This window comes from Oncorhynchus mykiss, chromosome 8 (genome assembly GCF_013265735.2).
Source record: "Oncorhynchus mykiss isolate Arlee chromosome 8, USDA_OmykA_1.1, whole genome shotgun sequence".
NCBI classification, from domain to species: Eukaryota; Metazoa; Chordata; class Actinopteri; order Salmoniformes; family Salmonidae; genus Oncorhynchus; species Oncorhynchus mykiss.
In genome coordinates this window covers 72,683,331-72,708,573 of record NC_048572.1, presented here as the reverse complement: position 1 = coordinate 72,708,573, position 25,243 = coordinate 72,683,331, and the positions used below count along the sequence as shown (strand labels likewise).

At 45.1% G+C, this 25,243-nt stretch overlaps 1 protein-coding gene across 3 annotated transcripts in view; it reads right to left on the bottom strand.

Annotated features, from left to right (window-relative positions):
- The window catches only part of LOC110530502 (GREB1-like protein), a 79,828-nt gene that overhangs the window by 5,492 nt on the left and 49,093 nt on the right, over nt 1-25,243 (bottom strand). For all 3 annotated transcript variants that reach the window (XM_036986152.1, XM_021613645.2, XM_021613643.2), the window contains 15 exons: nt 24,947-25,127; nt 24,481-24,673; nt 22,267-22,400; nt 21,805-22,147; nt 16,694-16,809; nt 16,193-16,437; nt 15,458-16,011; nt 15,016-15,118; nt 14,712-14,867; nt 14,315-14,454; nt 13,661-13,822; nt 10,172-10,376; nt 8,909-9,074; nt 7,800-8,169; nt 5,183-5,383 (listed from right to left, as the gene is read on the bottom strand). In XM_036986152.1, coding sequence (XP_036842047.1) covers nt 5,183-5,383; nt 7,800-8,169; nt 8,909-9,074; nt 10,172-10,376; nt 13,661-13,822; nt 14,315-14,454; nt 14,712-14,867; nt 15,016-15,118; nt 15,458-16,011; nt 16,193-16,437; nt 16,694-16,809; nt 21,805-22,147; nt 22,267-22,400; nt 24,481-24,673; nt 24,947-25,127 — 3,269 coding nt within the window. The remainder of the gene's footprint in view (nt 1-5,182; nt 5,384-7,799; nt 8,170-8,908; nt 9,075-10,171; nt 10,377-13,660; nt 13,823-14,314; nt 14,455-14,711; nt 14,868-15,015; nt 15,119-15,457; nt 16,012-16,192; nt 16,438-16,693; nt 16,810-21,804; nt 22,148-22,266; nt 22,401-24,480; nt 24,674-24,946; nt 25,128-25,243) is intronic.

Genomic DNA, 25,243 nt, shown 5'->3' with positions numbered 1-25,243 from the left:
AGGAGGCCTAAAAGTGTCACCCTGGAGGCCGCCGTGAGTGTGCCCATCAGTTGTTGGAACGTTGGTACCTTCACCACTCATTCAACTGGAAAATTGCAGAAGAAGAATGCTGTCCACACACTGAGTTTTTTACATGCCCTCATAGTACAGGAGTTCAGAGCCATACCAATAAAGGTGACCTTTTGGCCTGGTGTGAAGTTTTTTGTGGTGGGTCAGTGTCAACGCTTGGTTCTCAGCCACAAACTCGCAAGAGGGGGAGAAGATGAGCCAGTCGTCAAAGTAAGGAAGGATCCTGATCGCCTGTAGGTGGAGGGAGATCATGGCTGCACTCACACATATTGTGGAGATGCAAGGAGCCAGGGAGAGGACGAAGGGTAATATCGCAAACTAATATGCCTGGCTTTGGATGGCAAACCGCAGAAAATGCCGGTGTTCTTGTCACGCCCTGACCATAGAGAGCGCTTGTTTCTCTATGGTGTAGTAGGTCAGGGCGTGACTAGGGGTATTCTAGTTTATAATTTCTATGTTGGTGTTTTTGTATGATTCCCAATTAGCAGCAGCTGGTAATCGTTGTCTCTAATTCGGGATCATATTTAATCATATTTAAGTACCTTTTTTGTGTGTGTTTGTGCATGTGCACCACGTTTTGTTGTTCGTTCATTGATTTATTGTTTTTGCTTTAAGTTCCACTTTTGAAATAAATATGTGGAACTCAACATCCGCTGCGCCTTAGTCCCGTTCTTACGACAACCGTGACAGTTCTGGTAAAACAGGAACGTGAAGGCCATCAGTTTCGTGGGCTTTAGCTCTTTTGGTCGCCCTGGGTGGATCCAGGCGATCAACGCTGGTAAATTATCTGTGAAAACCAGGCTGTCAATTCTGACTAACCTCGCTTCCCTTACTTTCACAGGCATAATGGTGCAGTTAATTCAGGGTTCAGCAAGGGCCTCATACAGGTTGCCAACGCTTAGGCAGGCGGGGCACATGTCATGACCATCTTCTACTTGTAGTTTAGCTTCACAAGAGGAGCAGCTATGCATGCCCAGTGTTCTCTCCGAATGTGAAGAAAAAATATATAAAATAAACAAATAACATATTTCTTATGCAATAATCTGATTAATCAAGTTAACTAATATAATAGTAACTGGAGACTGTATTACAACAACTATCACAATACAGAGTAAAGGTAGAGAGCTACAATAATCTGTCAGGAATTGTACAGCACCTGCCAAACAATTTAGGGTGAGCCTAGCTATGACCACAGGGCTGGAGCAGGAGAGATATCATGTTTAGGAGAGATACCACATAGGCTTATTAATGTGAAACATGCACAAATGGCCGTTGTTTGGTAAGCCAAGCAGACAACACACAGTGGCAGCTAGGTGGAGTTAGTAAACTAGCTGATGATACACAGTGGCGCTAGCTTGTAGCATGCCAGTAATACCAGGGGAGAGGGATGCCTAGGGGAGGCAATCCAAATCTCACGTCTTATAGCTGAGTAGGCTAACAACCTTCCTAGACGTGGTTATCAAGGGAAGTGACCCGTTCGAGTTTTAAATAGTCGAAGGACAACGAGTGCCCAGTGGCCTCGATAACGAGCACAGCAGTGGAGAATATCTTGACAAGGTTAGCACCGGAGTATGGTGGCCAAGACACACACACACCACTTTGACATTGTAAGGGTATTGTGTATAGGCCAGTGACCAAACATTTATATTTAATCCATTTTAAATTCAAGCTGTAACAACAAAATGTGAAAATCTTAAGATTTTCACATTCTCTCCACCCCTTTTCAAAAGATTGCTCAGCTAATACTCAGGGCCTATGTTGAGGTAACTGACTAAATCTTACCTCAGGGCCTATGTTAAACACCCTCCCCCCATAGGCCAGAAAGAAAAAAACGTGAAGTTTTACAGATAATCTCGTGCTATTTTACACATTTTGACATTTAAAAAAAAAACTGTTTTAGAACTCAGGGTTTCTTAAAAGATGGGACAATATCAACTATATTGTGATTGATCAGAGTATTAGCCATCACACCATGTAAAGGAACAACCTCCTAATTCTTCTTCTTCTTATTTTTAATTAACTAACTGGATTCATGTCAACTCCATCAGACACCATAAAAGGCATTTCATTTTTACAGTTATTATCCAAGTGTTTAAAGGCCTTGATTGTTTAATTCTAAATGTAGATTATTCAAATATGGAATACAAATCTCCAAACTGTCACGCCCTGGCCTTAGTATTTTGTATTTCCTGTCTCTGTGTTTTGCACCAGTTAGGACTGTTTCGGTTTTTCCACGTTTTCTTGTTTTGTATATGTATATTGTTCACGTTATCCTCTTTATTAAAGATGTTCAACCATAACCACGCTGCATTTTGGTCCGCCTTTCCTTCGACGGAAGAATCACGTAACAGAATCACCCACCACAACAGGACCAAGCGGCACGGTGACAGGCAGCGGCAGCAGGAGCAGCGCAAGGAGGAATGGACATGGGAGGACATTTTGGACGGCAAGGGTTGCTACACATGGGAGGAGATCCTGGCGGCAAAAGATCGCCTTCCATGGGAACAGGTGGAGGCAGCCGGAGAGAGGAGCCGGCGATATGAGGGAACACGGCTGGCAAGGAAAACCGAGAGTCAACCCCAAAAATGTATGTAGGAGACCTGCGCCACCTTCCTGTGCTTACCGGAGGGCGAGAGAGACCGGGCAGGCACCGTGTATTGCTGTGGAGCGCACGGTGTCCCCAGTGCGGGTGCATAGCCCGGTGCGGTACATACCAGCTCCGCGTATTGGCCGGGCTAGAGTGGGCATCGAGCCAGGTGCCATGAAGCCGGCTCTACGCATCTGGTCTCCAGTCCGTCTCCTTGGGCCGGCTTACATGGCACCAGCCTTGAGCATGGTGTCCCCGGTTCGCCTGCATAGCCCAGTGCGGGCTATTCCACCTCGCCGCACTGGCAGGGCGACCGGGAGCATTCAACCAGGGAAGGTTGGGCAGGCTCGGTGCTCAAGAGCTCCAGTGCGCCTGCACGGTCCGGTCTATCCAGTACCACCTCCACGCATCAGTCCTCCGGTGGCAGCTTCCCGCACTCGCCCTGAGGTGCGTGTCCTCAGCCCAGTACCACCAGTGCCAGCACCAGGCACCAGGCCTACAGTGCGCTTCGCCTGCCAGAGCCTTCCTCCTCTCCAGCGCTGCCGGAGTCTCCCGCCTGTCCGGCGCTGCCAGAGCTTCCGCCCCTCAGTCCAGAGACGCCAGAGCTCCTCTGGCCAGAGTATTTCTCTTCTCCAGCGCTGCCGGAGTCTCCAGTCTGCCCAGCGCCATCAGAGCCGCCAGTCTGCAAGGAGCCGCCAGAGCCGCCAGTCTGCAAGGAGCCGCCAGAGCCGCCAGTCTGCAAGGAGCCGCCAGTGCCGCCAGTCTGCAAGGAGCCGCCAGTGCCGCCAGTCTGCAAGGAGCCGCCAGAGCCGCCAGTCTGCCAGGAGCCGCCAGTGCCGCCAGTCAGCCAGGAGCCGCCAGTGCCGCCTGTCAGCCAGGAGCCGCCAGTGCCTCCAGTCAGCCAGGAGCCGCGAGTGCTGCCAGTCAGCCAGGATCCGCCAGTGCCACCAGTCAGCCAGGATCCGCCAGAGCCGCCAGTCAGCCAGGATCTGCCAGTCAGCCAGGATCCGCCATTCAGCCAGGATCCGCCATTCAGCCAGGATCTGCCAGAGCCGCCAGTCAGCCAGGATCTGCCAGAGCCACCGGGCAGCCAGGATCTGCCAGAGCCGCCGGTCAGCCAGGATCTGCCAGAGCCGCCAGTCAGCCAGGATCTGCCAGAACCGCCAGTCAGCCAGGATCTGCCAGAACCGCCATTCAGCCAGGATCTGCCAGAGCCGTCAACCTGCCTGAGCTTCCTCTCAGTCCTGAGTTTCCTCTCAGTCCTGAGCTTCCTCTCAGTCCTGAGCTACCCCTCAGTCCAGAGCTACCTCAGTCCCGAGCTGACCCTCAGTCCGGAGCTGCCCCTCAGCCCGGAGCTGCCCCTCAGTCCAGTGGGGCCCTCTGTTAGGGTTCTTAGGCCAAGGTCGGTGGCGAGGGTCGCCACTCTAAGGACGCTAAGAAAGCAGACTAAGGCTATGTTGGAGTGGGGTCCATGTCCCGCGCCAGAGCCGCCACCATGGATAGACGCCCACCCAGACCCTCCCCTATGGGGTTAGGTGTGCGGCCAGGAGTCCGCACCTTTGGGGGGTGCGGACACCCTGGCCAAAACGTTTTCTTGTTTTGTATATGTATATTGTTCACGTTATCATCTTTATTAAAGATGTTCAACCATAACAACGCTGCATTTTGGTCCGCCTTTCCTTCGACGGAAGAATCCCGTAACACAAACTTATTTTTGTTTTGTTTTATAGCTCTATTGAAGACTCCAGGGCTGATTTTGTTAGCATTTTGGCATGTTTTTCTAGGTTGAGAACATAAAACAACATGTATAAAGCAAATATTATCCTTTATACCTAGAACAGCAAATACTTCAACAGCAAATGTTGCAGAACAGTGATTCTAATATTTGTTCTGAATATTAAAAAAAAAACGATATCTCACCATCAGTGATGGAATTGACAAGCCACTGACGGAGATGACAATAGATCTTGAAAACAGACATATTATTGCCTCTAAAAATAAACGTTCAATACAAAACAATTGTAAAATATGGAGAATGATTAATTTCAAATTCCCCAATAAAAACAACCATCCTATCAGATCTTGCAGCACTCTGACGGAATTGACATTAGACAGAAATCTGACGGAGTTGATGTTTTACATAGTTGACAAAAACAAAAATGTTCTTCTTCATTCAAGTGGTATTCAAAGCAGCAATGTTGTTTTTCCTCAGTAGCTTTATGACTCCAAAATCTAATGACATGTAACATATTTTAACCAAAATTCATATTCTATCAGGCAGACGGAGTTGACAGTTCATGGTTGTGACCAAGGTGATTCCAATATTGTCTGTTTAAATCTATCAAAAGTAGAGAACTTTACAGATTATGAGTGGTCTTTTGGCGCTACATGTAATGAGGACATGAATAAGGATTTTAGACAAATCAGGAAACTGTCTATGGATCTTACCTCAGGGCCTATGTTGAGGAAACTGTCTATGGATCTTACCTCAGGGCCTATGTTGAGGAAACCGTCTATGGATTTTACCTCAGGGCCTATGTTGAGGTAACTGTCTATGGACAGCACAGGGTTGCTGTTGTTCTGTACTGCCTTGGGGAACAGTATGTGGCTGCAACTTTGGAGGAACTTCTCTAGGAGGAACTGAGCCGGGGCAGCCAGGAGGGTGTGATCACTGTCTGGGGCACAGACATACTGGTACGGGCTGATGGGGGCTGGATTCTCCATCACCTAGAGGGGGAGCAGGTTGGGGGTTAGGGTGACTGACTGTGTTTCAGACATATTTAGGCACATACAAACACACTATATTATGTACAATACCAGTCAAACGTTTAGACACACCTACTCATTCAAGGTTTTTCTTTATTTTTTACTATTTTCTACATTGTAGAATAATAATGAATACATCAAAGCTATGAAATAAAACATATGGAATCATGTAGTAACCAAAAAAGTGTTAAAAAAATGTACAAAATATTTTATACTTGAGATTCTTCAAAGTAGCAAACCTTTACCTTGATGACAGCTTTGAACACACTTGGCATTCTCTCAACCAGCTTCATGAGGTAGTCACCTGGAATGCATTTCAATTAACAGGTATGCCTTGTTAAAAGTTAATTTGTGAAATTTCTTTCCTTCTGCCAATTTGTTGTGTTGTGAAAAGGTAGAGTTGGTATACAGAAGATAGCCCAATATGGTAAAAGACCAAGTCCATATTATGGCAAGAACAGCTCAAATAAGCAAAGAGAAACGACAGTGCCATCAGAGACTCTGGGTTCGCGCCCAGGCTCTGTCGTAACCGGCCGCGACCGGGAGGTCCGTGGGGCGACGCACAATTGGCCTAGCGTCGGCCAGGTTAGGGAGGGGTTGGCCGGTAGGGATGTCCTTGTCTCATCGCGCACCAGCGACTCCTGTGGCGGGCCGGGGGCAGTGCGCGCTAACCAAGGTTGCCAGGTGCACGGTGTTTCCTCCGACACATTGGTGCGGCTGGCTTCCGGGTTGGATGCGCGCTGTGTTAAGAAGCAGTGCGGCTTGGTTGGGTTATGTATCGGAGGACGCATGACTTTCAACCTTCGTCTCTCCCGAGCCTGTACGGGAGTTGTAGCGATGAGACAAGATAGTAGCTACTAAAAAACAATTGGATACCACGAAATTGGGGAGAAAACGGGGTAAAAAAAAAAAAAAAAAATATGGAAAATGTCAGGAACTTTGAAAGTGAAGTCGTAAAAACCATCAAGCGATGAAACTGGCTCTCACGAGGACCGCCACAGGAAAGGAAGACCCAGTTACTTCTTCTGCGGATAAGTTCATTAGTGTTGACTACACCTCAGTTTGCAGCCAAAATAAATGCTTCACAGAGTTCAATCAGAGTTCAATCAGATAATCAGGCCTTCATTATCAAATTGCTGCAACAAAAAAAAACAATACTAAACTTGATAAGAAGAAGAGACTTGCTTGGCCAAGAAACACGAGCAATGGACATTAGACCGGTTGAAATCTGTCCTTTGGTCTGATGAGTCCAAGTTAGAGATTTTTGGTTCCAACCACCATGTCTTTGTGAGATGCGGAGATCATCTGTTCACCTACTCTGCATGTGTGGTTCCCATCGTAAAGCATGGAGGAGGAGGTGTGATGGTGTGGGGGTGCTTTGCTGGTGACATTGTCAGTGATTTATTTAGAATTCAAGGCATACTTAACCAGCATTGTGTAGCCATACGCCATCCCATCTGGTTTGCTCTTAGTGGGACTATCATTTGTTTTTCAACAGGACAATGACTCAAAACACTCCTCCATGCTGTGTAATGGCTATTTGACCAAGGAGAGTGATGGAGTGCTGCATAAGATGACCTGGCCTCCACAATTATCCGACCGAAACCCAATTGAGATTGTTTGGGATGAGTTGGACCGCAGAGTGAAGGAAAAGCAGCCAATAAGTGCTCAGCATATGTGGGAACTCATTCAAGACTGTTGGAAAAGCATTCCTCATGAAGTTGCTTGAGAGAATGCCAAGAGTGTGAAAAGCTGTCTTCAAGGCAAAGGGTGGCTACTTTGAAGAATCTAAAATATATTTGATTTGTTTAACACTTTGTTGGTTACTACATGATTCCTTGTGTTATTTCATTTTTGTATTTGACCTTTATTTAGCTAGGCAAGTCGGTTTAGAACAAATTCTTATTTACAATGACGGCCTGCCAAAAGGAATCCTCCAGGGAAGGGGGCTGGGATTAAAAATCCCAAAATAAATTTAAAATTAAAATATAGGAAAAAAAACACACAACACAACAAGAGAGACAATACAACACTACATAAAGAGAGACCTAAGACAACAACATAGCATGGCAGTAACACATGACAACACAGCAAGGTAGCAACACAACATGACAACAACATGGTAGCAACACGGTAGCAACACAACATGGCAGTAGCACAAAACATGGTACAAACATTATTGGGCACAGACAAAAGCACAAAGTTATTTCATAGTAGTGATGTCTTCACTATTATTCTACAATGTAGAAAATAATAAAAATAAAGAAAAACCCTTGAATGAGTAGGTGTGTCCTTACTTTTGACTGGTACTGTATATATATAAAAAAAAATGTTGAAAAGAAGGACGTGGTAGAACAAGTAGGAGCAGAAAACTCACTGTGAGTTTGGGTTTGACCAGAAAGTCCTTGTGTCCTCCAAAGGGAATGTGTTTCTTCATCAGGCTGAAGTGGTTGAAACGACAGAGCAGCAGACCACTGCTGTTGGCTCTCAGGTTGAAGTCCACCTCCTCACAGCTGTACCTGTTGAGGTCGTACTGGACGTTCTGTGTCAGGTCCACATTGAGCATGACAAAGTCATGGAGGTGGCATCGGGAGAAGGGCATGGCAGGCAGGCGGCGGGCCAGGGCACTGCTCCACTTGCGGGTGCCACACATGGTATACAGGAAGATCTTAGGAGTAGCCTCAATGTGCTGCAGCACCGTCTTCAAAGACACGTTGGTCAGACTGGGCCCTGTGTCTGCCATATCACTGAGGGAGAGAGGGAAGAGACATATATTAGTAAGGGTGTTGATAGAGTAGTCCAGATAAATTATGGTTCTTTCTGAGAATTCATTGCAGATCAATATTCATGGACCAACAATCAGAGATTTTTTGAGTATATACAAAGTTCTCCCACTTAAAAAGATGAGAGAGGCCTGTAATTTTCATCATAGGTACACTTCAAATATGACAGACAAAATGAGAAAAAAAATCCAGAAAATCACATTGTAGGATTTTTTATGAATTTATTTGCAAATTATGGTGGAAAATAAGTATTTGGTCAATAACAAAAGTTTATCTCAATACTTTGTTATATACCCTTTGTTGGCAATGACAGAGGTCAAATGTTTTCTGTAAGTCTTCACGAGGTTTTCACACACTGTTTCCTCCATGCAGATCTCCTCTAGAGCAGTGATGTTTTGGGGCTGTTGCTAGACAACACGGACTAACACAGACTTTTTAATTGGGAGAACTTGCACAATTGATGGCTGACTAAATACTTTTTTGCCCCACTGTATATATATTTTTTACATTTTAGTCATTTAGCAGACATTCTTATCCAGAGCGACTTACATGCATACATGTTGGTACTTTTTCATACTGGTCCCCAGTGGGAATCAAACCCACAACCCTGGCATTGCAAGCGCCATGCTCTACCAACTGAGCCACACATGAGGATATGCTTGCATGCGTGTGTGTGCATGCCAGTTTGAATTTGAAACTGTACCTGCTGCTGTACTGGGGTTGGTGTGCGTTCCAGAGCACACAGGAGTCGTTCATCATGACTATGAAGGGCCAGATGTCCTGCCTCTTGACCCCCTGCTCTCCCAGACGGTTCCTCTCCAGCTCCAGGTTGTGGTATGACAGCTCCTTGATCATGAACCGAGCTGCCCCTGGGACAGTAATGTTACAGCTATGTTACTGACAGTGTGGGTATGTTCCAAATGGCACTCTATTCCCAATATGGTGCATTACTTTTGACCAGGGCTCTGACCATAATGACATATATGATGATGGTGGAGATCCACTGATCCCTTATTTATTTTATTTCGTTTGGTCTAGTCACATGACCTGACTAGAAAAAGGTCTGGACTGTGGTTATCCCCAAGGTCAAATCCAAACAGATTTATTGTGGGTCAAATTCACAAATTGTATGAACACAGCAGAAAAATATTTGCCAACCACTAACTAAAGAGCTCTACCACAGAGCTCCAACTCTAAAGGCTCTAACTCAAACGACAGTCTGAACACAGTACCTGAATTCTAATTATTACTTTATTGGTCCGTCCACCTGCTGAACTGTCCTGTTTTTATCGCCCTTTACCTAATGCCCCTATTGCTGCACGTGCCATGTGCCTGTAGTGCTGCAACACTATTGGTCCATCCATAAAGACTACACACCTGATTGGTGGATCCATATTTCAGACTACTGGCCTAGTTGTGTTTTCATTGACCATTAACCCTATTGGTTAATGTAATATTTAACTCTTACCTACTGACTACAACCTTACTCAACAGACGGCAAGATACAGTATGTCTCTTGAAGTTCACACTGACTGCCATAAATTCATCACTATCAGCAGAGAGAGATAAGCTACTAGACAAACTAAAAGTGTAAAATACATTAGTGTATAAAGAAATACATCAATATAGTTAATAAAACACAAGGCAGCTCTATGATCTCTTTGCTGAGTGTTCTATCACACATTACTATGGTCCTCAATGCTACCACTCAGCAGTGAAACACCTTATTGAGCACTATGATGGGACGAAAAACCTGTAGTACTGCAACTTTCCAATCAATGATCACAGAACTAGACCAATGAAATGAGAGGAACTATCTAAATGAGGGGTAAGGTTGCCCCTAGAAGCTGATCTTGGGTCAGTTGTGTATTTTCCCCGCTGATGGTTAAGGATAGGATTGTGGGAGGGAAAGCTGATCCTAGAACTGTACCTCAGTGAAACTTCAGCGCAGAGCCCAGACACTCACCGACTCCGGCGCTGTTCAACGTGGCTGGCAGCACCAGCAGGATGTGGTTGGGCCATTTTCTCCTGTAGTGTTGCATCTCGTATTCCTTGACCACCAGGATGTGGAGGTGGGCGGTGCCCTCCATGGCATGGAAAATGTTGAAAAGGCCGTGCTCCTGACGCCCCGTGGTCGGGGTGAAGATGGGGCTCTTCAACAGACTGGGGTCCTGGGGAGAGAAAGTAGAGATATAGTTAAAGTTGCATAGTGCAGCCGACTAGGGCCCAGGTAGCCTGGTCAAGCAGACTGACTGTTGAGCTGAGCTATCACGAGATCAGGCTGCTTACATTAGACTAGGACCAGGGCTCATTAGCATCAAACCACTAAAGTGAGAGAAGGAGAGGTACATCAGTGTATAGATCGCTCTGTGTGAGACATGTGGCAACTTCTTGTAACATAATGATGTGAGTGTCTGTGTTGATAATGTGTTGCTTACTGTAGGTGTTGTTTACTGTAGGTGTTGCTTAAATGTTGCTTATGGCACGGTTTCATTGAAACATATAACATGCAGTTAGGAAAGATAAGGCAAGCTTTTTCAAAAAGATATTGGTATCCTGTAGCACTCAGAAAGGTTCTGGGACACTGAAGTCTATAGAGAATAAGAGCACCTCTTTCCAGCTGCCCACTGAACTGAGGCAAAAATCCACTATAATTGAGAATTTTATTAAGCATTTTTCTACGGCTGGCCATGCTTTCCACCTGGCTACCCCTACTCCGGTCAACAGCCCCCCCACAGCAACTCACCCAAGCCTCCCCATTTCTCCTTCACCCAAATCCAGATAGCTGATGTTCTGAAAGAGCTGCAAAATCTGGACCCCTACAAATCAGCCTGGCTAGACAATCTGGACCCTCTCTTTCTAAAATGATCTGACGAAATTGTTTCAACCCCTATTACTAGCCTGTTCAACCTCTCTTTCATATCGTCTGAGATTCCCAAAGATTGGAAAGCTGCAGCGATCATCCCCCTCTTCAAAGGGGAAGACACTCTAGGCCCAAACTGCTACAGATCTATATCCATCCTACTTTGCCTTTCTAAAGACTTCGAAAGCCAAGTTAACAAACAGATCACCGACCATTTGGAATTCCACTGTACCTTCTCCGCTATGCAATCTGGTTTCAGAGCTGGTCACGGGTGCACCTTAGCCACGCTCAAGGTCCTAAACAATACCATAACCGCCATCGATATGAGACATTCCTGTGCAGCTGTATTCATCGACCTGGCCAAGGCTTTCGACTCTGTCAATTACCACAGTCTTAGTAGCAGACTCAGTAATCTTGGTTTCTCAAAGGACTGCCTCGCCTGGTTCACTAACTACTTCTCAGACAGAGTTCAATGTGTCAAAGGAGGGCCTGTTGTCCGGACCTCTGGCAGTCTTTACGGGGGTGCCACAGGGTTCAAATCTCAGGCCGACTCTCTTCTCTGTATACATCAACGATGTGGCTCTTGCTGCTGGTGATTCTCTGATCCACTTCTAAGCAGATGACACCATTCTGTATACTTCTGGCCCTTCTTTGGACACTGTGTTAACTAACCTCCAAACAAGCTTCATTGCAATACAACTCTCCTTCAGTGGCCTCCAACCTCTCTTAAATGCAAGTAAAACTAAATGCATGCTCTTAAACTGATCGCTGCCCACACCTGCCCGCCGGTCCAGCATCACTACTCTGGACGGTTCTGACTTAGAATACAGTATGTGGACAACTACAAATACCTAGGTGTCTGGCTAGACTGTAAACTCTCCTTCCAGACTCACATTAAGCATCTCCAATACAAAATGAAATCTAGAATCGTCTTCCTATTTCGCAACAAAGCATCCTTCACTCATTATGCCAAACATACCCTCGTAAAACTGACCATCCTACCGATCCTCGACTTCGGCGATGTCATTTACAAAATAGCCTCCAACACACTACTCAACAAATTGGATCCAATCTATCACAGTGCCATCCGTTTTGTCACCAAAGCCCCATATACTACCCACCACTGCGACCTGTACGTTATCGTTGGCTGGCCCTCACTTCATACTCGTCGCCAAACCCACTGGCTCCAGGTAATCTACAAGTCTTTGCTAGGTAAAGCCCTGCAATATCTCAGCTCACTGGTCACAATAGCAGCACCCACCAGTAACATGCGCTCCAGCAGGTATTTCTCACTGGTTACCCCCAAAGCCAATTGCTCCTTTGGCTGCCTTTCCTTCCAGTTCTCTGCTGCCAATGACTGGAACGAAGTGCAAAAATCACTGAAGCTGGAGACTCACATCTCCCTCACTAACTTTAAGCACCAGCTGTCAGAGCAGCTCACAGATCATTGCACCTGTACATAGCCCATCTGTAAATAGCCCATCCAACTAACTCATCCCCATACTGTATTTATTTATTTATCTTGCTCCTTTGCACCCTAGTATCTGTACTTGCACATTCATCTTCTGCACATCTATCATTCCAGTGTTTAATTGGTATATTGTTAGTGTTCGTTTCCTCGTTTCCTTATCAATTAGTTACTCATTGGTGAAATTAGCATTATGACAATAACTTTAATTAAATAATGTAAAAAAACTTTATTAATGCAATTGCAGACAGAAGTTGACAAACAGGAACATACCATGAATGTTTCTGAGTAAGTTCTATATCCAACAAAAGGTCTCCAGAGTTTTATTAAACCCTAAGTTGTGCCCTGGTGATGTCACTGCCTACGTCATCATCCTCTACTCCCAGGACCAAAACCATGCCTACAAAGCTGTATAAACAGGGCCTTTATTGTTAGCTAAACACTTAACAGTAAATGTCCCCTTCCCCCAAAGTTGATTGATTGTGGAATGTTTACGTAGTCTTATCTCCTTCACTCCCCTGCAGAGTTCTGTCTAAGTCACACATTTCTAAGAAGGGCCTCTTTATAATGAGGCAGAAAAAGAGAGAGAAAACTAAAATACAAATGTAGAACCATACTAAACTTCTACAATATTGTTAATCAGTAGTCTAAAACCCTATAAATGTAAGTAGGGAGGGGTCTTTCAACCCCTCTCCTTCTATTAATAAAACATAAGCATAATCAATTTTTTATAATACATCAAACACTTTGGCACAACCCTTTTCATGACCCCTAGGTGAACCCCTATTTATTGCCTCCCGTATCTTACCTAATTTGCACACTGTATAGACCTTTTCTATTGTATTATTGACTATACGTTTGTTTATTCCATGTGTAACTCTGTGTTGTTGTATGTGTCGAACTGCTTTGCTTTATCTTGACTAGGTCGCAGTTGTAAATGAGAACTTGTTCTCAACTAGCCTACCTGGTTAAATAAAGGTGAAATAAAAAGATATATATAAAAAATGCACTACTGATTACAGAAGCTGAAGGGAGAACATTCCTTGCCACTATTCATACTCATCTTGGGAATAACATTCTTAGAACTGGAGGGCAGACTCAAGATTGTCCATATCACCCTTTACCTGCGCAGAGACGAGGGGCAGCCTCATGCTCTCCAGGTGACTGCCGTGCTGGCTGAAGACAAAGTGCTGCTCCTTGGCCTTGGGGATGATGAAGTGGAGCTGCACCTCCTCTCCCAGCATGGACGAGCAGAATGTGAAGGCGTGGAAGGTGCACTCCGACAGCTGAACAAAAACACATCAACACACATCGTTACACATCCTGTACACTCAGAGCTCCACCACCCAACACACCACGCAGTACACCACTCAGTACACCACACCACCCAGCACACCACCCAGTACACCACCCAGCACACCACCCATCACACCACTCAGTACACCACACATCACACCACTCGGCACATCACCCGGCACACCATCCAGCACACCACCCAGCACACCACCCAGCACAAAAGGCTGCAATGCTCAGCACAACAGTCCTTCTACAAGTTGGGTGGTGTTTTTCTATAGGGTTAGAAAAGTGGAAGAAGGGTGGGGCTGTTGAGAACACACAACACAGCAATAGTTGACACAGGTGTTCTGTTAGTTAAGCCAATAAATCAAGTTCTCCCATGAGACAAACAATCTCTTCACAATGACAAACTACTTTTCCCTCCCAGAACCATCTTTAGATCTAAATATATAGATGGCTCTGTTCCCTCATTATGTACTGACCTGTGTGGCAGGGCTTCCTTCACAATAATGGTGACACTGCTCACAATGGTGAAATGCATTGTGGGCCGCGAACATACTCAGCCGAATCGACACAGTCTCCCTCTTTACAGGCATTTGGCTCTCTCCTTCCAGTTTGGGATCTGCATGGACAAATATTACAGTTACATCCACATGCTATGGGACAAAGCAGTTTAAGATACACAGACAACAAATCAATATACATATCACACTTGAGGTAGAAGTTGCCCTTAAACTAAGATCAGATGATGTAAGATCAGATGTTAACACCAAATATTAACTCAACCTATTAATGGGGTCCACTCATATCTGATCCTGAATCAGGGCAGCTTCCTTCTACAATGACATGGGCCGTGAATAAGAGTTTATTTCTGCTGACCTTTCAAGCCCTTTGGCATCTTGTCAGTGTACACGGAACTGGCCCTTCTGAACTTAGGGTCTCTGGGGAAGAGGTCAAAGGGTAGTTTGCGGATCTCCTCGATGTCTGGCCACTGGGTCCTGGCTGGGGGTGTGGCCTCAGACATGTCCGTGGTCGCTAGAAGAGGAGGAGAATGACACATCAATAAACATTTACATCAGCTTCAGTTCCTCGAGTCACACAGCATCAGAGAGAGAGAGAGAGAGAGAGAGAGAGAGAGAGAGAGACAATACATAGATAAAACATAAGATCCAGCTCTCCTTACTTTCCTCCAGCTCCTCTTCATCGTACACATCCACTTCCAGCAGTCTAATCAACATGCGGAACAGGATGCGTAGAAACTGCAGGTAGGCACCGGTCTTCCCCACCTATTACAGAGAACAGAGTAATTAAATGGACTTACCTATCCGGTTGTTACAACTGACATGCTGACATTGCATGCAGCCATCAACACTTAATCTTAGGCATCCATTCAAATACCATAATTAAACACAATTGCCTCTTAGGACTCCATACAACTAGGTCGATATTCTCTTGCACATGGTGGTAGAAGACTGATACTTATCTCTGTATCCGAATGGGAGGGATATGATAGAACAATCCATATCAGCATGCAGCTCTAGACTATGCCGGATGGCATGCACAGGAGAGGTGCTGTCATTGATATAGATATGAGGTGATAGATTAATATCTGCATGGTCTCTAACCTGTGGGGGTCCACTGAGCAGCAGGCGTCGTGGGTGTGGCACCGGGGGAGCCTCGTGGTCGGCATGGTGCTGCCCGGCTACGGTCCACTGTCTGTAGAAGATGCTCTGCTCTGCCCCCTGGAGGTTAGGTCTGACGAGGGGCCTCAGCAGGCTGCTCCAGCCCACATCAGCGTGAGGCAGCAGGGAGAAGGAGCTCAGCTGGCTCCCTGATTCTGGAGCCAGGAGGTTGTAGGCTGCGTGGGACAGGATGACACTCCGCGGAGAGACTAGAGGTGACTTGCTGCCCCCACCACACCCCGTGGACTGGCTGGGGCATTGGGTAGAGGAGGAGGAAGAGCAGGAGGGAGGGGTGTTGGAGGGGCAGGGGGCGGCATTACCCAGGGAGTCACACTCCTGTTTGACCCGGCAGGGGGAGGATGAGGCCGTGCCCGGAACTGTCCTGTAGTCCATCATGATGCTGCCTGCCCTGCCTCCGGGGGGGCAGGAGAAGGTGGAGGGCTTCTGGGAGGAGTCAGGGACGTCAGAAGAGCTGACCCCGTTCTCTGCCAGAGAGCCTGAGAAAGGGAGAGGAATAGGATGGGGAGAGAGAAAGTCCAGACTCATAGAATAGTCTTTCAACTGTTTCATAAACCCTTTCCAACTGTAACACCCTCACTAAACAGTATCTTGAAACCTGAAAACAAGCGGCTCATCCCCATTTCCTAAACATGTTGAGTCTGTTGTCCAGGGACCTACCGGAGGCTTTAGTAGCAGTGCTGACATTGCTCTGGGACTTCTCCAGGTCCACATGAAGCTCTAGGTCTGGGTCCTGGGGGCCGCTGGTTTTGTCTGTCTCTTGGTCCCTGTGGGCCATTGCCTTGCGGCGCTCCTGCACCATCCCCAGGGACACGTAGGAGCAGGCTAGACCTACCTCCTGCTCCAGGGCCGTACGTGTCAGGTAGCTGGAGTCGATCAGACGCAGATCACAGTACTTCAGAGACCTTTAAGGGGAAAAAATAGGAAAGGTGAGGTAGGGGATTCTGCAATTTTACCAAGTCAATCCAATAGACGGTAAACCTTTTTTACAGGATGGTGATGACCATTGGGACTAGGTATCCGAATTGGGAAACACTTTGCATTACTAGCAGTATTACAACATTACTATAGAGGTTTATGAGCAACCTCAAGTGCTACACAAATTTGCAAAACTACTTGCTAATACTACTGTGGCAAATGTGATGTGTTTGAGTTGATCACCTTGGGAAGGTCTCTCCCAGAGGGTCTTTTCCAGTGAGGATGACGACACAGGGAAGACCCTCCAGATCCTCATAGGTTTGAGGGATCCAGTCCTCATTTTCACATCCCTGCCAGGCCTGCAGCAACAACACAACACACAATTAGAAATGTTTCCGGACCAAATTAAAACCAAGTTAGGTAACACTTTATTTAGAAAGTCCATCTGTAGACACTCTACAAACTATCACTAATATTTAAACTGTCTACTAATCCTAACTCTAGCCCCAACCGTTACCCTTATCCTAACCCTAAACGTAACTCTTACCCTAACCCTTACCTTAACCTTTTTGGGATAGGGGGCAGCATTTTCACTTTTGGATGAATAGCGTGCCCAGAGTGAACTGCCTCATACTCTGTCACAGATGCTAATATATGCATATTATTATTAGTATGGGATAGAAAACACTCTGAAGTTTCTAAAACAGTTTGAATGATGTCTGTGAGTATAACAGAACTTATATGGCAGGAAACAATTGAGAAAAATCCAACCAGGAAGTGGGACATCTGAGGTTTGTAGTTTTCCAAAGCTTGGCCTACACATTGAGATATGGATAAAGTTGCACGTCTTACGGCTTCCACTAGATGTCAACCGTCTTTAGAAACTTGAATGAGGATTCTACTATAAAGGAGGGGCTCAAGAGAACTCTTTGAGTCAGTGGTCTGGCAGAGAGCCTTGGTCTCATGATGCACGCTCCCGATAGAGTTACCTCTTGTTCCAGTGCTTTTCTGAAGACAAAGGAATTCTCCGGTTGGAACATTATAGATGTTTTATGTTAAAAACATCCTAAAGATTGATTCCATACATTGTTTGACATGTTTTAAAGGACTGTAACGGAACTTTTTAAGTTTTTGTCTGGATGAAGTGCCTGCGCATCATGAAGATGGATTACTGGGCTGAACACGCTAACAACAAGTGGACATTTGGACATAAATTATGGAACAATATGAAACAAATCAGTCATTTATTGTCGAACTGGGATTCCTGGGAGTGCCTTCTGATGAAGATCACCAAAGGTAAGTGAATATTTATGGTGTTGTTTCTAACTTTGTTGATTCCAAAATTGCGGATATTCCTCTGGCTGTTTTTTTGTTTTTTTGAAATCTGACACAGTGGTTGCATTAACTTCTTCGATATAGGGGGCGCTCTTTTAATTTTTGGATGAAAAACGTTCCCGTTTTAAACAAGATATGTTGTCACGAAAATATGCTCGACTATGCATATAATTGACAGCTTTGGAAAGAAAACACTCTGACGTTTCCAAAACTGCAAAGATATTGTCTGTGAGTGCCACAGAACTGATGTTACAGAAAAAACCCAGATAAAAATACAATCAGGAAGTGCTGCATTTTTTGAAACCACCTCATGGCAATGACTCCTTATATGGCTGTGGAGGAGCTAGGAGTCAGCTTACCTTTTCCACGTTTTCCCCAAGGTGTCTGCAGCATTGTGACGTATTTGTAGGCATATCATTGGAAGATTGACCATAAGAGACTACATTTACCAGGTGGTCGCTTGGTGTCCTCCGTCGCAATTATTGCGTAATCTCCAGCTGCAGTATTTTTCCGTTTTCTTCTGATGAAAAGCCAGCTGCCACCACTGATAGATTATCGAATAGATATGTGAAAAACACCTTGAGGATTGATTCTGAACAACGTTTGCCATGTTTCTGTCGATATTATGGAGCTAATTTGGAAAAAAGTTTGGCGTTGACTGCATTTTCGTTTTTTTTTTCTTAGCCAAACGTGATGAACAAAACGGAGCTATTTCTCTTACACAAATAATATTTTTGGGAAAAAATGAACATTTGCTATCTAACTGAGAGTCTCATCATTGAAAACATCCGAAGTTCTTCAAAGGTAAATGATTTTATTTGAATGCTTTTCTTGTTTTTGTGAAAATGTTGCCTGCTGAATGCTAGGCTTAATGCTATGCTAGGCTATTAATACTCTTACACAAATGCTTGTGTAGCTTTGGTTAAAGCATATTTTGAAAATCTGAGATGACAGTGTTGTTAACAAAAGGCTAAGCTTGTGTTCCAACATATTTATTTAATTTCATTTGCGATTTTCATGAATAGGAAACGTTGCGTTATGGTAATGAGCTTGAGGCTATGATTACGCTCCCGGATACGGGATTGCTCGACGCTAGAGGTTAAGGAGAAGTCGTATCTTTTGTATCTTTTATCAATGTTTATTATGAGTATTTCTGCAAAATCACCGGATGTTTTGGAATCAAAATATTACTGCACGTAAGGCGCCAATGTAAACTGAGATTTTTGGATATAAATATGCACATTATCGAACAAAACATACATGTATTGTGTAACATGATGTCCTATGAGTGTCATCTGATGAAGATCATCAAATGTTAGTGATTAATTTTATCTATATTTCTGCTTTTTGTGACTACTATCTTTGGCTGGAAAAATGTGTGTGTTTTTTCGACTTGGCTATGACCTAACATAATCATAATCATAATGTTGTGCTTTAGCTGTAAAGCATTTTTTAGATCAGACACGATGGGTAGATTAACAAGATGTTGATCTTTCATTTGCTATATTGTTAATGTATGAAAGTTACATATTTCTAAAAAATATTTTAGATTTTTGCGAGCTGCCTTTTCAGCGGAATGTTGTCGAGGGGTTCCGCTACGCTATAAACGTTAACTCTTACCCTAACTCTATCTCTTACACTAACCCTTATTAGCGTTTTTTGTAGCTTATTTTTTACTTATTTTGTACATAATGTTGCCGCTACCGTCTCGTGTGACCGAAAATAACTTCTCGACATCAGGACTGCGATTGCTCACCACAGACTGGCAGAATCCTGTTTTTCCTTTAACGAGTCTGACGAGCCCGACGCGAACGATATACTGCTTTCTCGGGAACAGGCCCAGATCCCCATGATTTGCGTGAAGAGGAGGCGGAGAAAAAGGGACCAAAGCGCGGGCTGCCTTCTGAGAATTCGTAGGTGATCGAATAAACGCCCACTTCCTTCAATTCTGCTAGCAAACGTGCAATCGTTGGAGAATAAAATAGATGACATACAGTTGAAGTCGGAAGTTTACATACACCTTAGCCAAATACATTTAAACTCAGTTTTTCACAATTCCAGACATTTACTCCTAGTAAAAATTCCCTGTCTTAGGTTAGTTAGGATCACCACTTTAATTTAAGAATGTGAAATGTCAGAATAATAGTAGAGAGATGATTTATTCAGCTTTTACTTCTTTCATCACATTCCCAGTGGGTAAAAAGTTTACATACTCTCAATTAGTATTTGGTAGCATTGCCTTTAAATTGTTTAACTTGGGTCAAACGTTTCGGGTAGCCATCCACAAACTTCCCACAGTAAGTTGGGTGAATTTTGGCCCAGCAAACAAGAAAATGCTCACCCAGAGCCGGCGCTCCTAGTAGCCTGGGACTTTAATGCAGGGAAACTTAAATCCGTTGTTAAAACATGTTAAATGTGCAAGCAGAGGAGAAAAAAAAACTCTGGACCACCTTTATTCCACACACAGAGACGCATACAAAGCTCTCCCTCGCCCTCCATTTGGCAAATCTGACCATTATTCTATCCTCCTGATTCCTGCTAACAAGCAAAAATTAAAGCAGGAAGCACCAGTGACTAGATCAATAAAATAGTGGTCAGATGAAGCAGATGTTAAGCTACAGGAGTTTTGTGCTATCACAGACTGGAATATGTTCCGGGATTCCTCCGATGGCATTGAGGAGTACACCACTTCAGTCATTGGATTCATTAATAAGTGTATCGATGACGACGTCCCCACAGTGACCGTACCAACCAGAAGCCCCAAACAGAAGCCACTGAGCTAAAGGCTAGAGCTGCCGCTTTCAAGGAGCGGGACTCTAATCCAGAAGCTTATAAGAAATCCCGCTATGCCTTCCTACAAACCATCAAACAGGCAAATCGTCAATACAGGACTAAGATCAAATCGTACTACACCATATCTGATGCTCGTTGGATGTGGCAGGGCTTGCAAACCATTACAGACTACAAAAGGGTAGCACAGCCGAGAACTACCCAGTGAAGCGAGCCTAACATACGTGCTAAATAACTTCTATGCTCACTTCGAGGCAAATGGCACTGAAACATGCATGAGAGCACCAGCTGTTCCAAAAGACAATGTGATCACGCTCTCCACAATGTGAGTAAGACCTTTAAACAGGTCAACATTCACAAGGCAGCAGGGCCAGATGGATTACCAGGACGTGTACTGTGAGCATGCGCTATACAACTGGCAAGTGTCTTCACTGACATTTTCAGCCTCTACCAACATGTTTTACGCAGACCACCATAGTGCCTGTGCCCAAGAACACTAAGGTAACCTGCCTAAATGACTACCAACCCATAGCACTCACATCTGTAGCCATGAAGTGCTTTAAAAGGTTGGTCATGGCTCATATCAACACCATTATACCAGAAACCCCAGACCCACTCCAATTTGCATACCACACCAACAGATCCACAGATGATGCAATCTCTATTGCACTCCACACTGCCCTTTCTCACCTGAACAAAAGGGAACACCCATGTGAGAAGCCATAAGACTCCTGAACACCTAATCAAATGGCTACTCAGACTATTTGCATTGCCGCCCCCTCTTTTACACCGCTGCTACTCTCTGTTGTTATCATCATAGTCATCATAGTCACTTTAACAAATCTACCCACATGTACATATGACCTATATGAACCGGTGGTCCCGCACATTGACTCTGTACCGGTACCCCCCTGTATATAGTCTCGCTATTGTTAATCTTTAATTACTTGTTACTTATATTTCTTATTCTTATCTGTATTTATTTTGTTTTTAACTGCATTGTTGATTAGGGGCTCGTAAGTAAGCATATCACTGTAAGGTCTACTACACTTGTTGTATTCGGCACATGTGACTAATAAGATTTGATTTGATTCTAAACCTAACCCTAACTGTGACGTTAACAAGTAGTTGCTTATCAACAGATATTTTGTTGATGGTATTACCATATGTAGAGCACCTACAGATGGACTATCCAAACTATCCAAATAAAGTGTGACCCCAAATCTCACCCTGAGTCGGTTAGCGAAGTGTCGTGGAAGCCTGAGCTCGGCGGCAGGGTTCCCCAGCAGTATGGCAAAGCAGAACTGGAGACCCAGCTTGTCCCTGACGTCCTCCAGGCGCTCCTGGGCCAGCATGGCTAGCTGCAGAGAGGGCACCCGGATCAGCAGCATGTGGCCCCGGCCCCTGGTCCCCTCCCGGCCCGGAGCACTGATCAGATCCTCCACCATGGCCAGGGTCTCGGGGGTGATGTTGTCCCGTAGGGAAGGAGAGGAGATCAGAGCCATCATGGCTTCTGTGTACTGCTGGATCAACAGGTAGCTCCTGATCACCATGCTGTGTAGGTGGGGATGTCTGCAAAAGAGAAAGTACAGGTGGTGGTGTTAGTCGTTTTACGGCAGGTTTGGTGTCCAGGTGAACTGGCTTAGCAGCTTTTTGGGGACCTGACCCCTGACGCAGAGTGACTGACTGACCTCTCCAGCAGCATGTTGACCATCTTCTCGAAGGCGTCATCACAGCGCAGGATGGGGCTGGCCACCCCCCACCGCAGAGAGCTGCTGTTGTCCCTCAGGCCAAAGTACACCAGCTCCTTAGGAGAGACCTCCCCCTATGGGTCAAACACAAGAACATCAGCTGCTGTCTATGCAAACTGACTGTTCTCTGTGTCTGTCAGTTACATTTACATTTGTTTTTAATTTTATTTATTTAACCAGGTAGGCCAGTTGAGAACAAGTTCTCATTTACAACTGCGACCTGGCCAAGATAAAGCAAAGCAGTGCGACACAAACAATACAGAGTTACACATGGGATAAACAGACGTACAGTCAATAACACAATAGAAAAATCTATTTCCAGTGTGTGCAAATGTATAAAGGCAATAAATACGCCATAGAGGAGAAAAAAAATACAATTTAGCAATAACACTGGAGTGATAGATGTGCAAGTAGAGATACTGGGGTGCAAAAGAGCAAAAATATAAAAATGTGGGGATGAGGTAGTTGGGTGGGCTATTTACAGGTGGGCTGTGTACAGGTGCAGTGATCGGTAAGCTGCTCTGACTGCTGATGCTTATAGCTAATGAGGGAGATGTAAGTCTCCAGCTTCAGTGACTGTTGCAGTTCGTTCCAGTCATTGGCAGCAGAACTGGAAGGAAAGGTGGCCAAAAGAGGTGTTGGCTTGGGGGATGACCAGAGAAATATACCTGCTGGAACGCGTGCTGCTGTTGCTATGGTGACCAGCGAGCTGAGATAAGGCGGGGATTTACCTAGCAAAGACTTATAGATGACCTGGAGCCAGTGGGTTTGGCGACGGATATGTAGTGAGGGCCAGCCAACGGGAGCATACAGGTCACAGTGGTGGGTAGTATATGGGGCTTTAGTGACAAAACGGATGGCACTGTGATAGACTACATCCAATTTGCTGAGTAGAGTGTCGGAGGCTATTTTTTAAATGACATGGCTGAAGTCGTGGATCGGTAGGATGGTCAGCTTTACGAGGGTATGTTTGGCAGCATGAGTGAAGGAGGCTTTGTTGCGAAATCGGAATACGATTCTAGATTTCATTTTGTATTGGAGATATTTAATTAATGTGAGTCTCGAAGGAGAGTTTACAGTCTAACCAGACACCTAAGTATTTGTAGTTGTCCACATATTCTAAGTCAGAACCGTCTAGAGTAGTGATGCTAATCAGGCAGACAGGTGCGGGCAGCGATCAATTGAAGAGCATGCATTTAGTTTTACTAGCATTTAAGAAAAGTTGGAGGCCACGGAAGGAGTGTTGTATGGCATTGAAGCTTGTTTGGAGGTGTGTTAACACAGTGTCAAAAGAAGGGCCAGATGATTCAGAATGGTGTTGCCTGCGTAGAGGTGGATCAGCGAATCACCAGCAGCAAGAGCCACATCGTTGATGTATACAGAGAAAAGAGTCGGCTCGAGAATTGAACCCTGTGGCACCACCATAGAGACCACCAGAAATCAGGACAACAGGCCCTCCGATTTGACACACTGAACTCTATCTGAGAGTCTGATAAGAATGCGGTGATTGCCAGAGTCGAAAGCCTTGGCCAGGTCGATGAAGACGGCTGCACTGTACTCTATTTTATCGATGGTGGTTATGATATCGTTTAGGACCTTGAGCGTGGCTGAAGTGCACCCGTGACCAGCTCGGAAAACAGATTGCATAGTGGAGAAGGTACAGTGGGATTCTAAATGTCCTGTGATCTGTTTGTTAACTTGGCTTTCGAAGACTTTAGAAAGGCAGGGCAGGATGGATATAGATCTGTAGCAGTTTGGGTTTAGAGTGTCTCCCCCTATGTTTTTGTCACACTGCTTTGCTTTATCTTGGCCATGTCGCAGTTGTAAATGAGAACTTGTTCTCAACTGGCCTACCTGGTTAAATAAAGGTGAAATAAAAATAAATTCATACAATTTGAAGAGGGGGGGTGACTGTGGCAGCTTTCCAATCTTGTTGTCTCAGTGGTGGAACAATTTTCGACCCCATTATTTGTGCGGCTATTTAGATGTTTTTACTTGCATTGACTGTGATATGGGTTTGTTTTCCTACCTTAGTTGAATGCACTGACTAAGTCGCTTTTGATAGAAGTGTCTGCTAAATGACCCAAATGTGAATGTAATTCCAAATAGGTACCACCAGAAGATGTAGATGAACCATTGCACAGGGCCACTCACCAGGCTGTCTGTGTTGTCTGGCCAGTGCACCTCGTTGTGAACGCTGATGCGGGACTGTCTTGTCTGCAGGGCGAAGGGGAAGCAGCTGACCTGCAGCACCAGCAGGTTCAAGGCCTCCAGGACCTCCTGGCAGTTTACCACCCTGTCAGCTATACCCTGAAGCTCCCCGTGGCACACCGAGCCGGACCGGGCACTACACAGCGAGGGGAAACAAAAATGAAGGTAAGTTGTTCTGTCCTGTTCTATATTTATGACGAAAAATATACCTCTGCTCTTTTCTGTCTTGTTCTGACTTGGCTTGGGCTGTTCTATTCTTATTCAGTACAATGTGTAGCCGAGGACTGACCCTCTAGCCAGAGCAAAGTTTTCATTACAACATCTGTCAGAACCAACAGGATCAGCAGCACAACTTCCAGTTTACTCAAATCTGTGTGTGCATGTGTGTGTGTGTGTGTGTATGTGTTACCTGGTCAGGTCCACGTGGGAGTTGTCGTGGATGAGCACGAACAGGGTGTAGGGATTCTGTTTGACTTTCCTCATAAAGGCCTCCATCTTGGCGTGGACGTCTCCATCTAGACGCACCACGTACTGGTCTGACCTCTGGTGAGCTGAGGAAGCATCCTCTATACCCAGGTCCACTAGCACTCCTGTTAGAGACAGCCAGAAAGAGATTACTAAAAGTCCAACAATCATTACTAAGAAACGTCATAAAAGGCAGATATACTGTAATCTTGAGATGAGTCTCTTGTAGACGACCACCTAA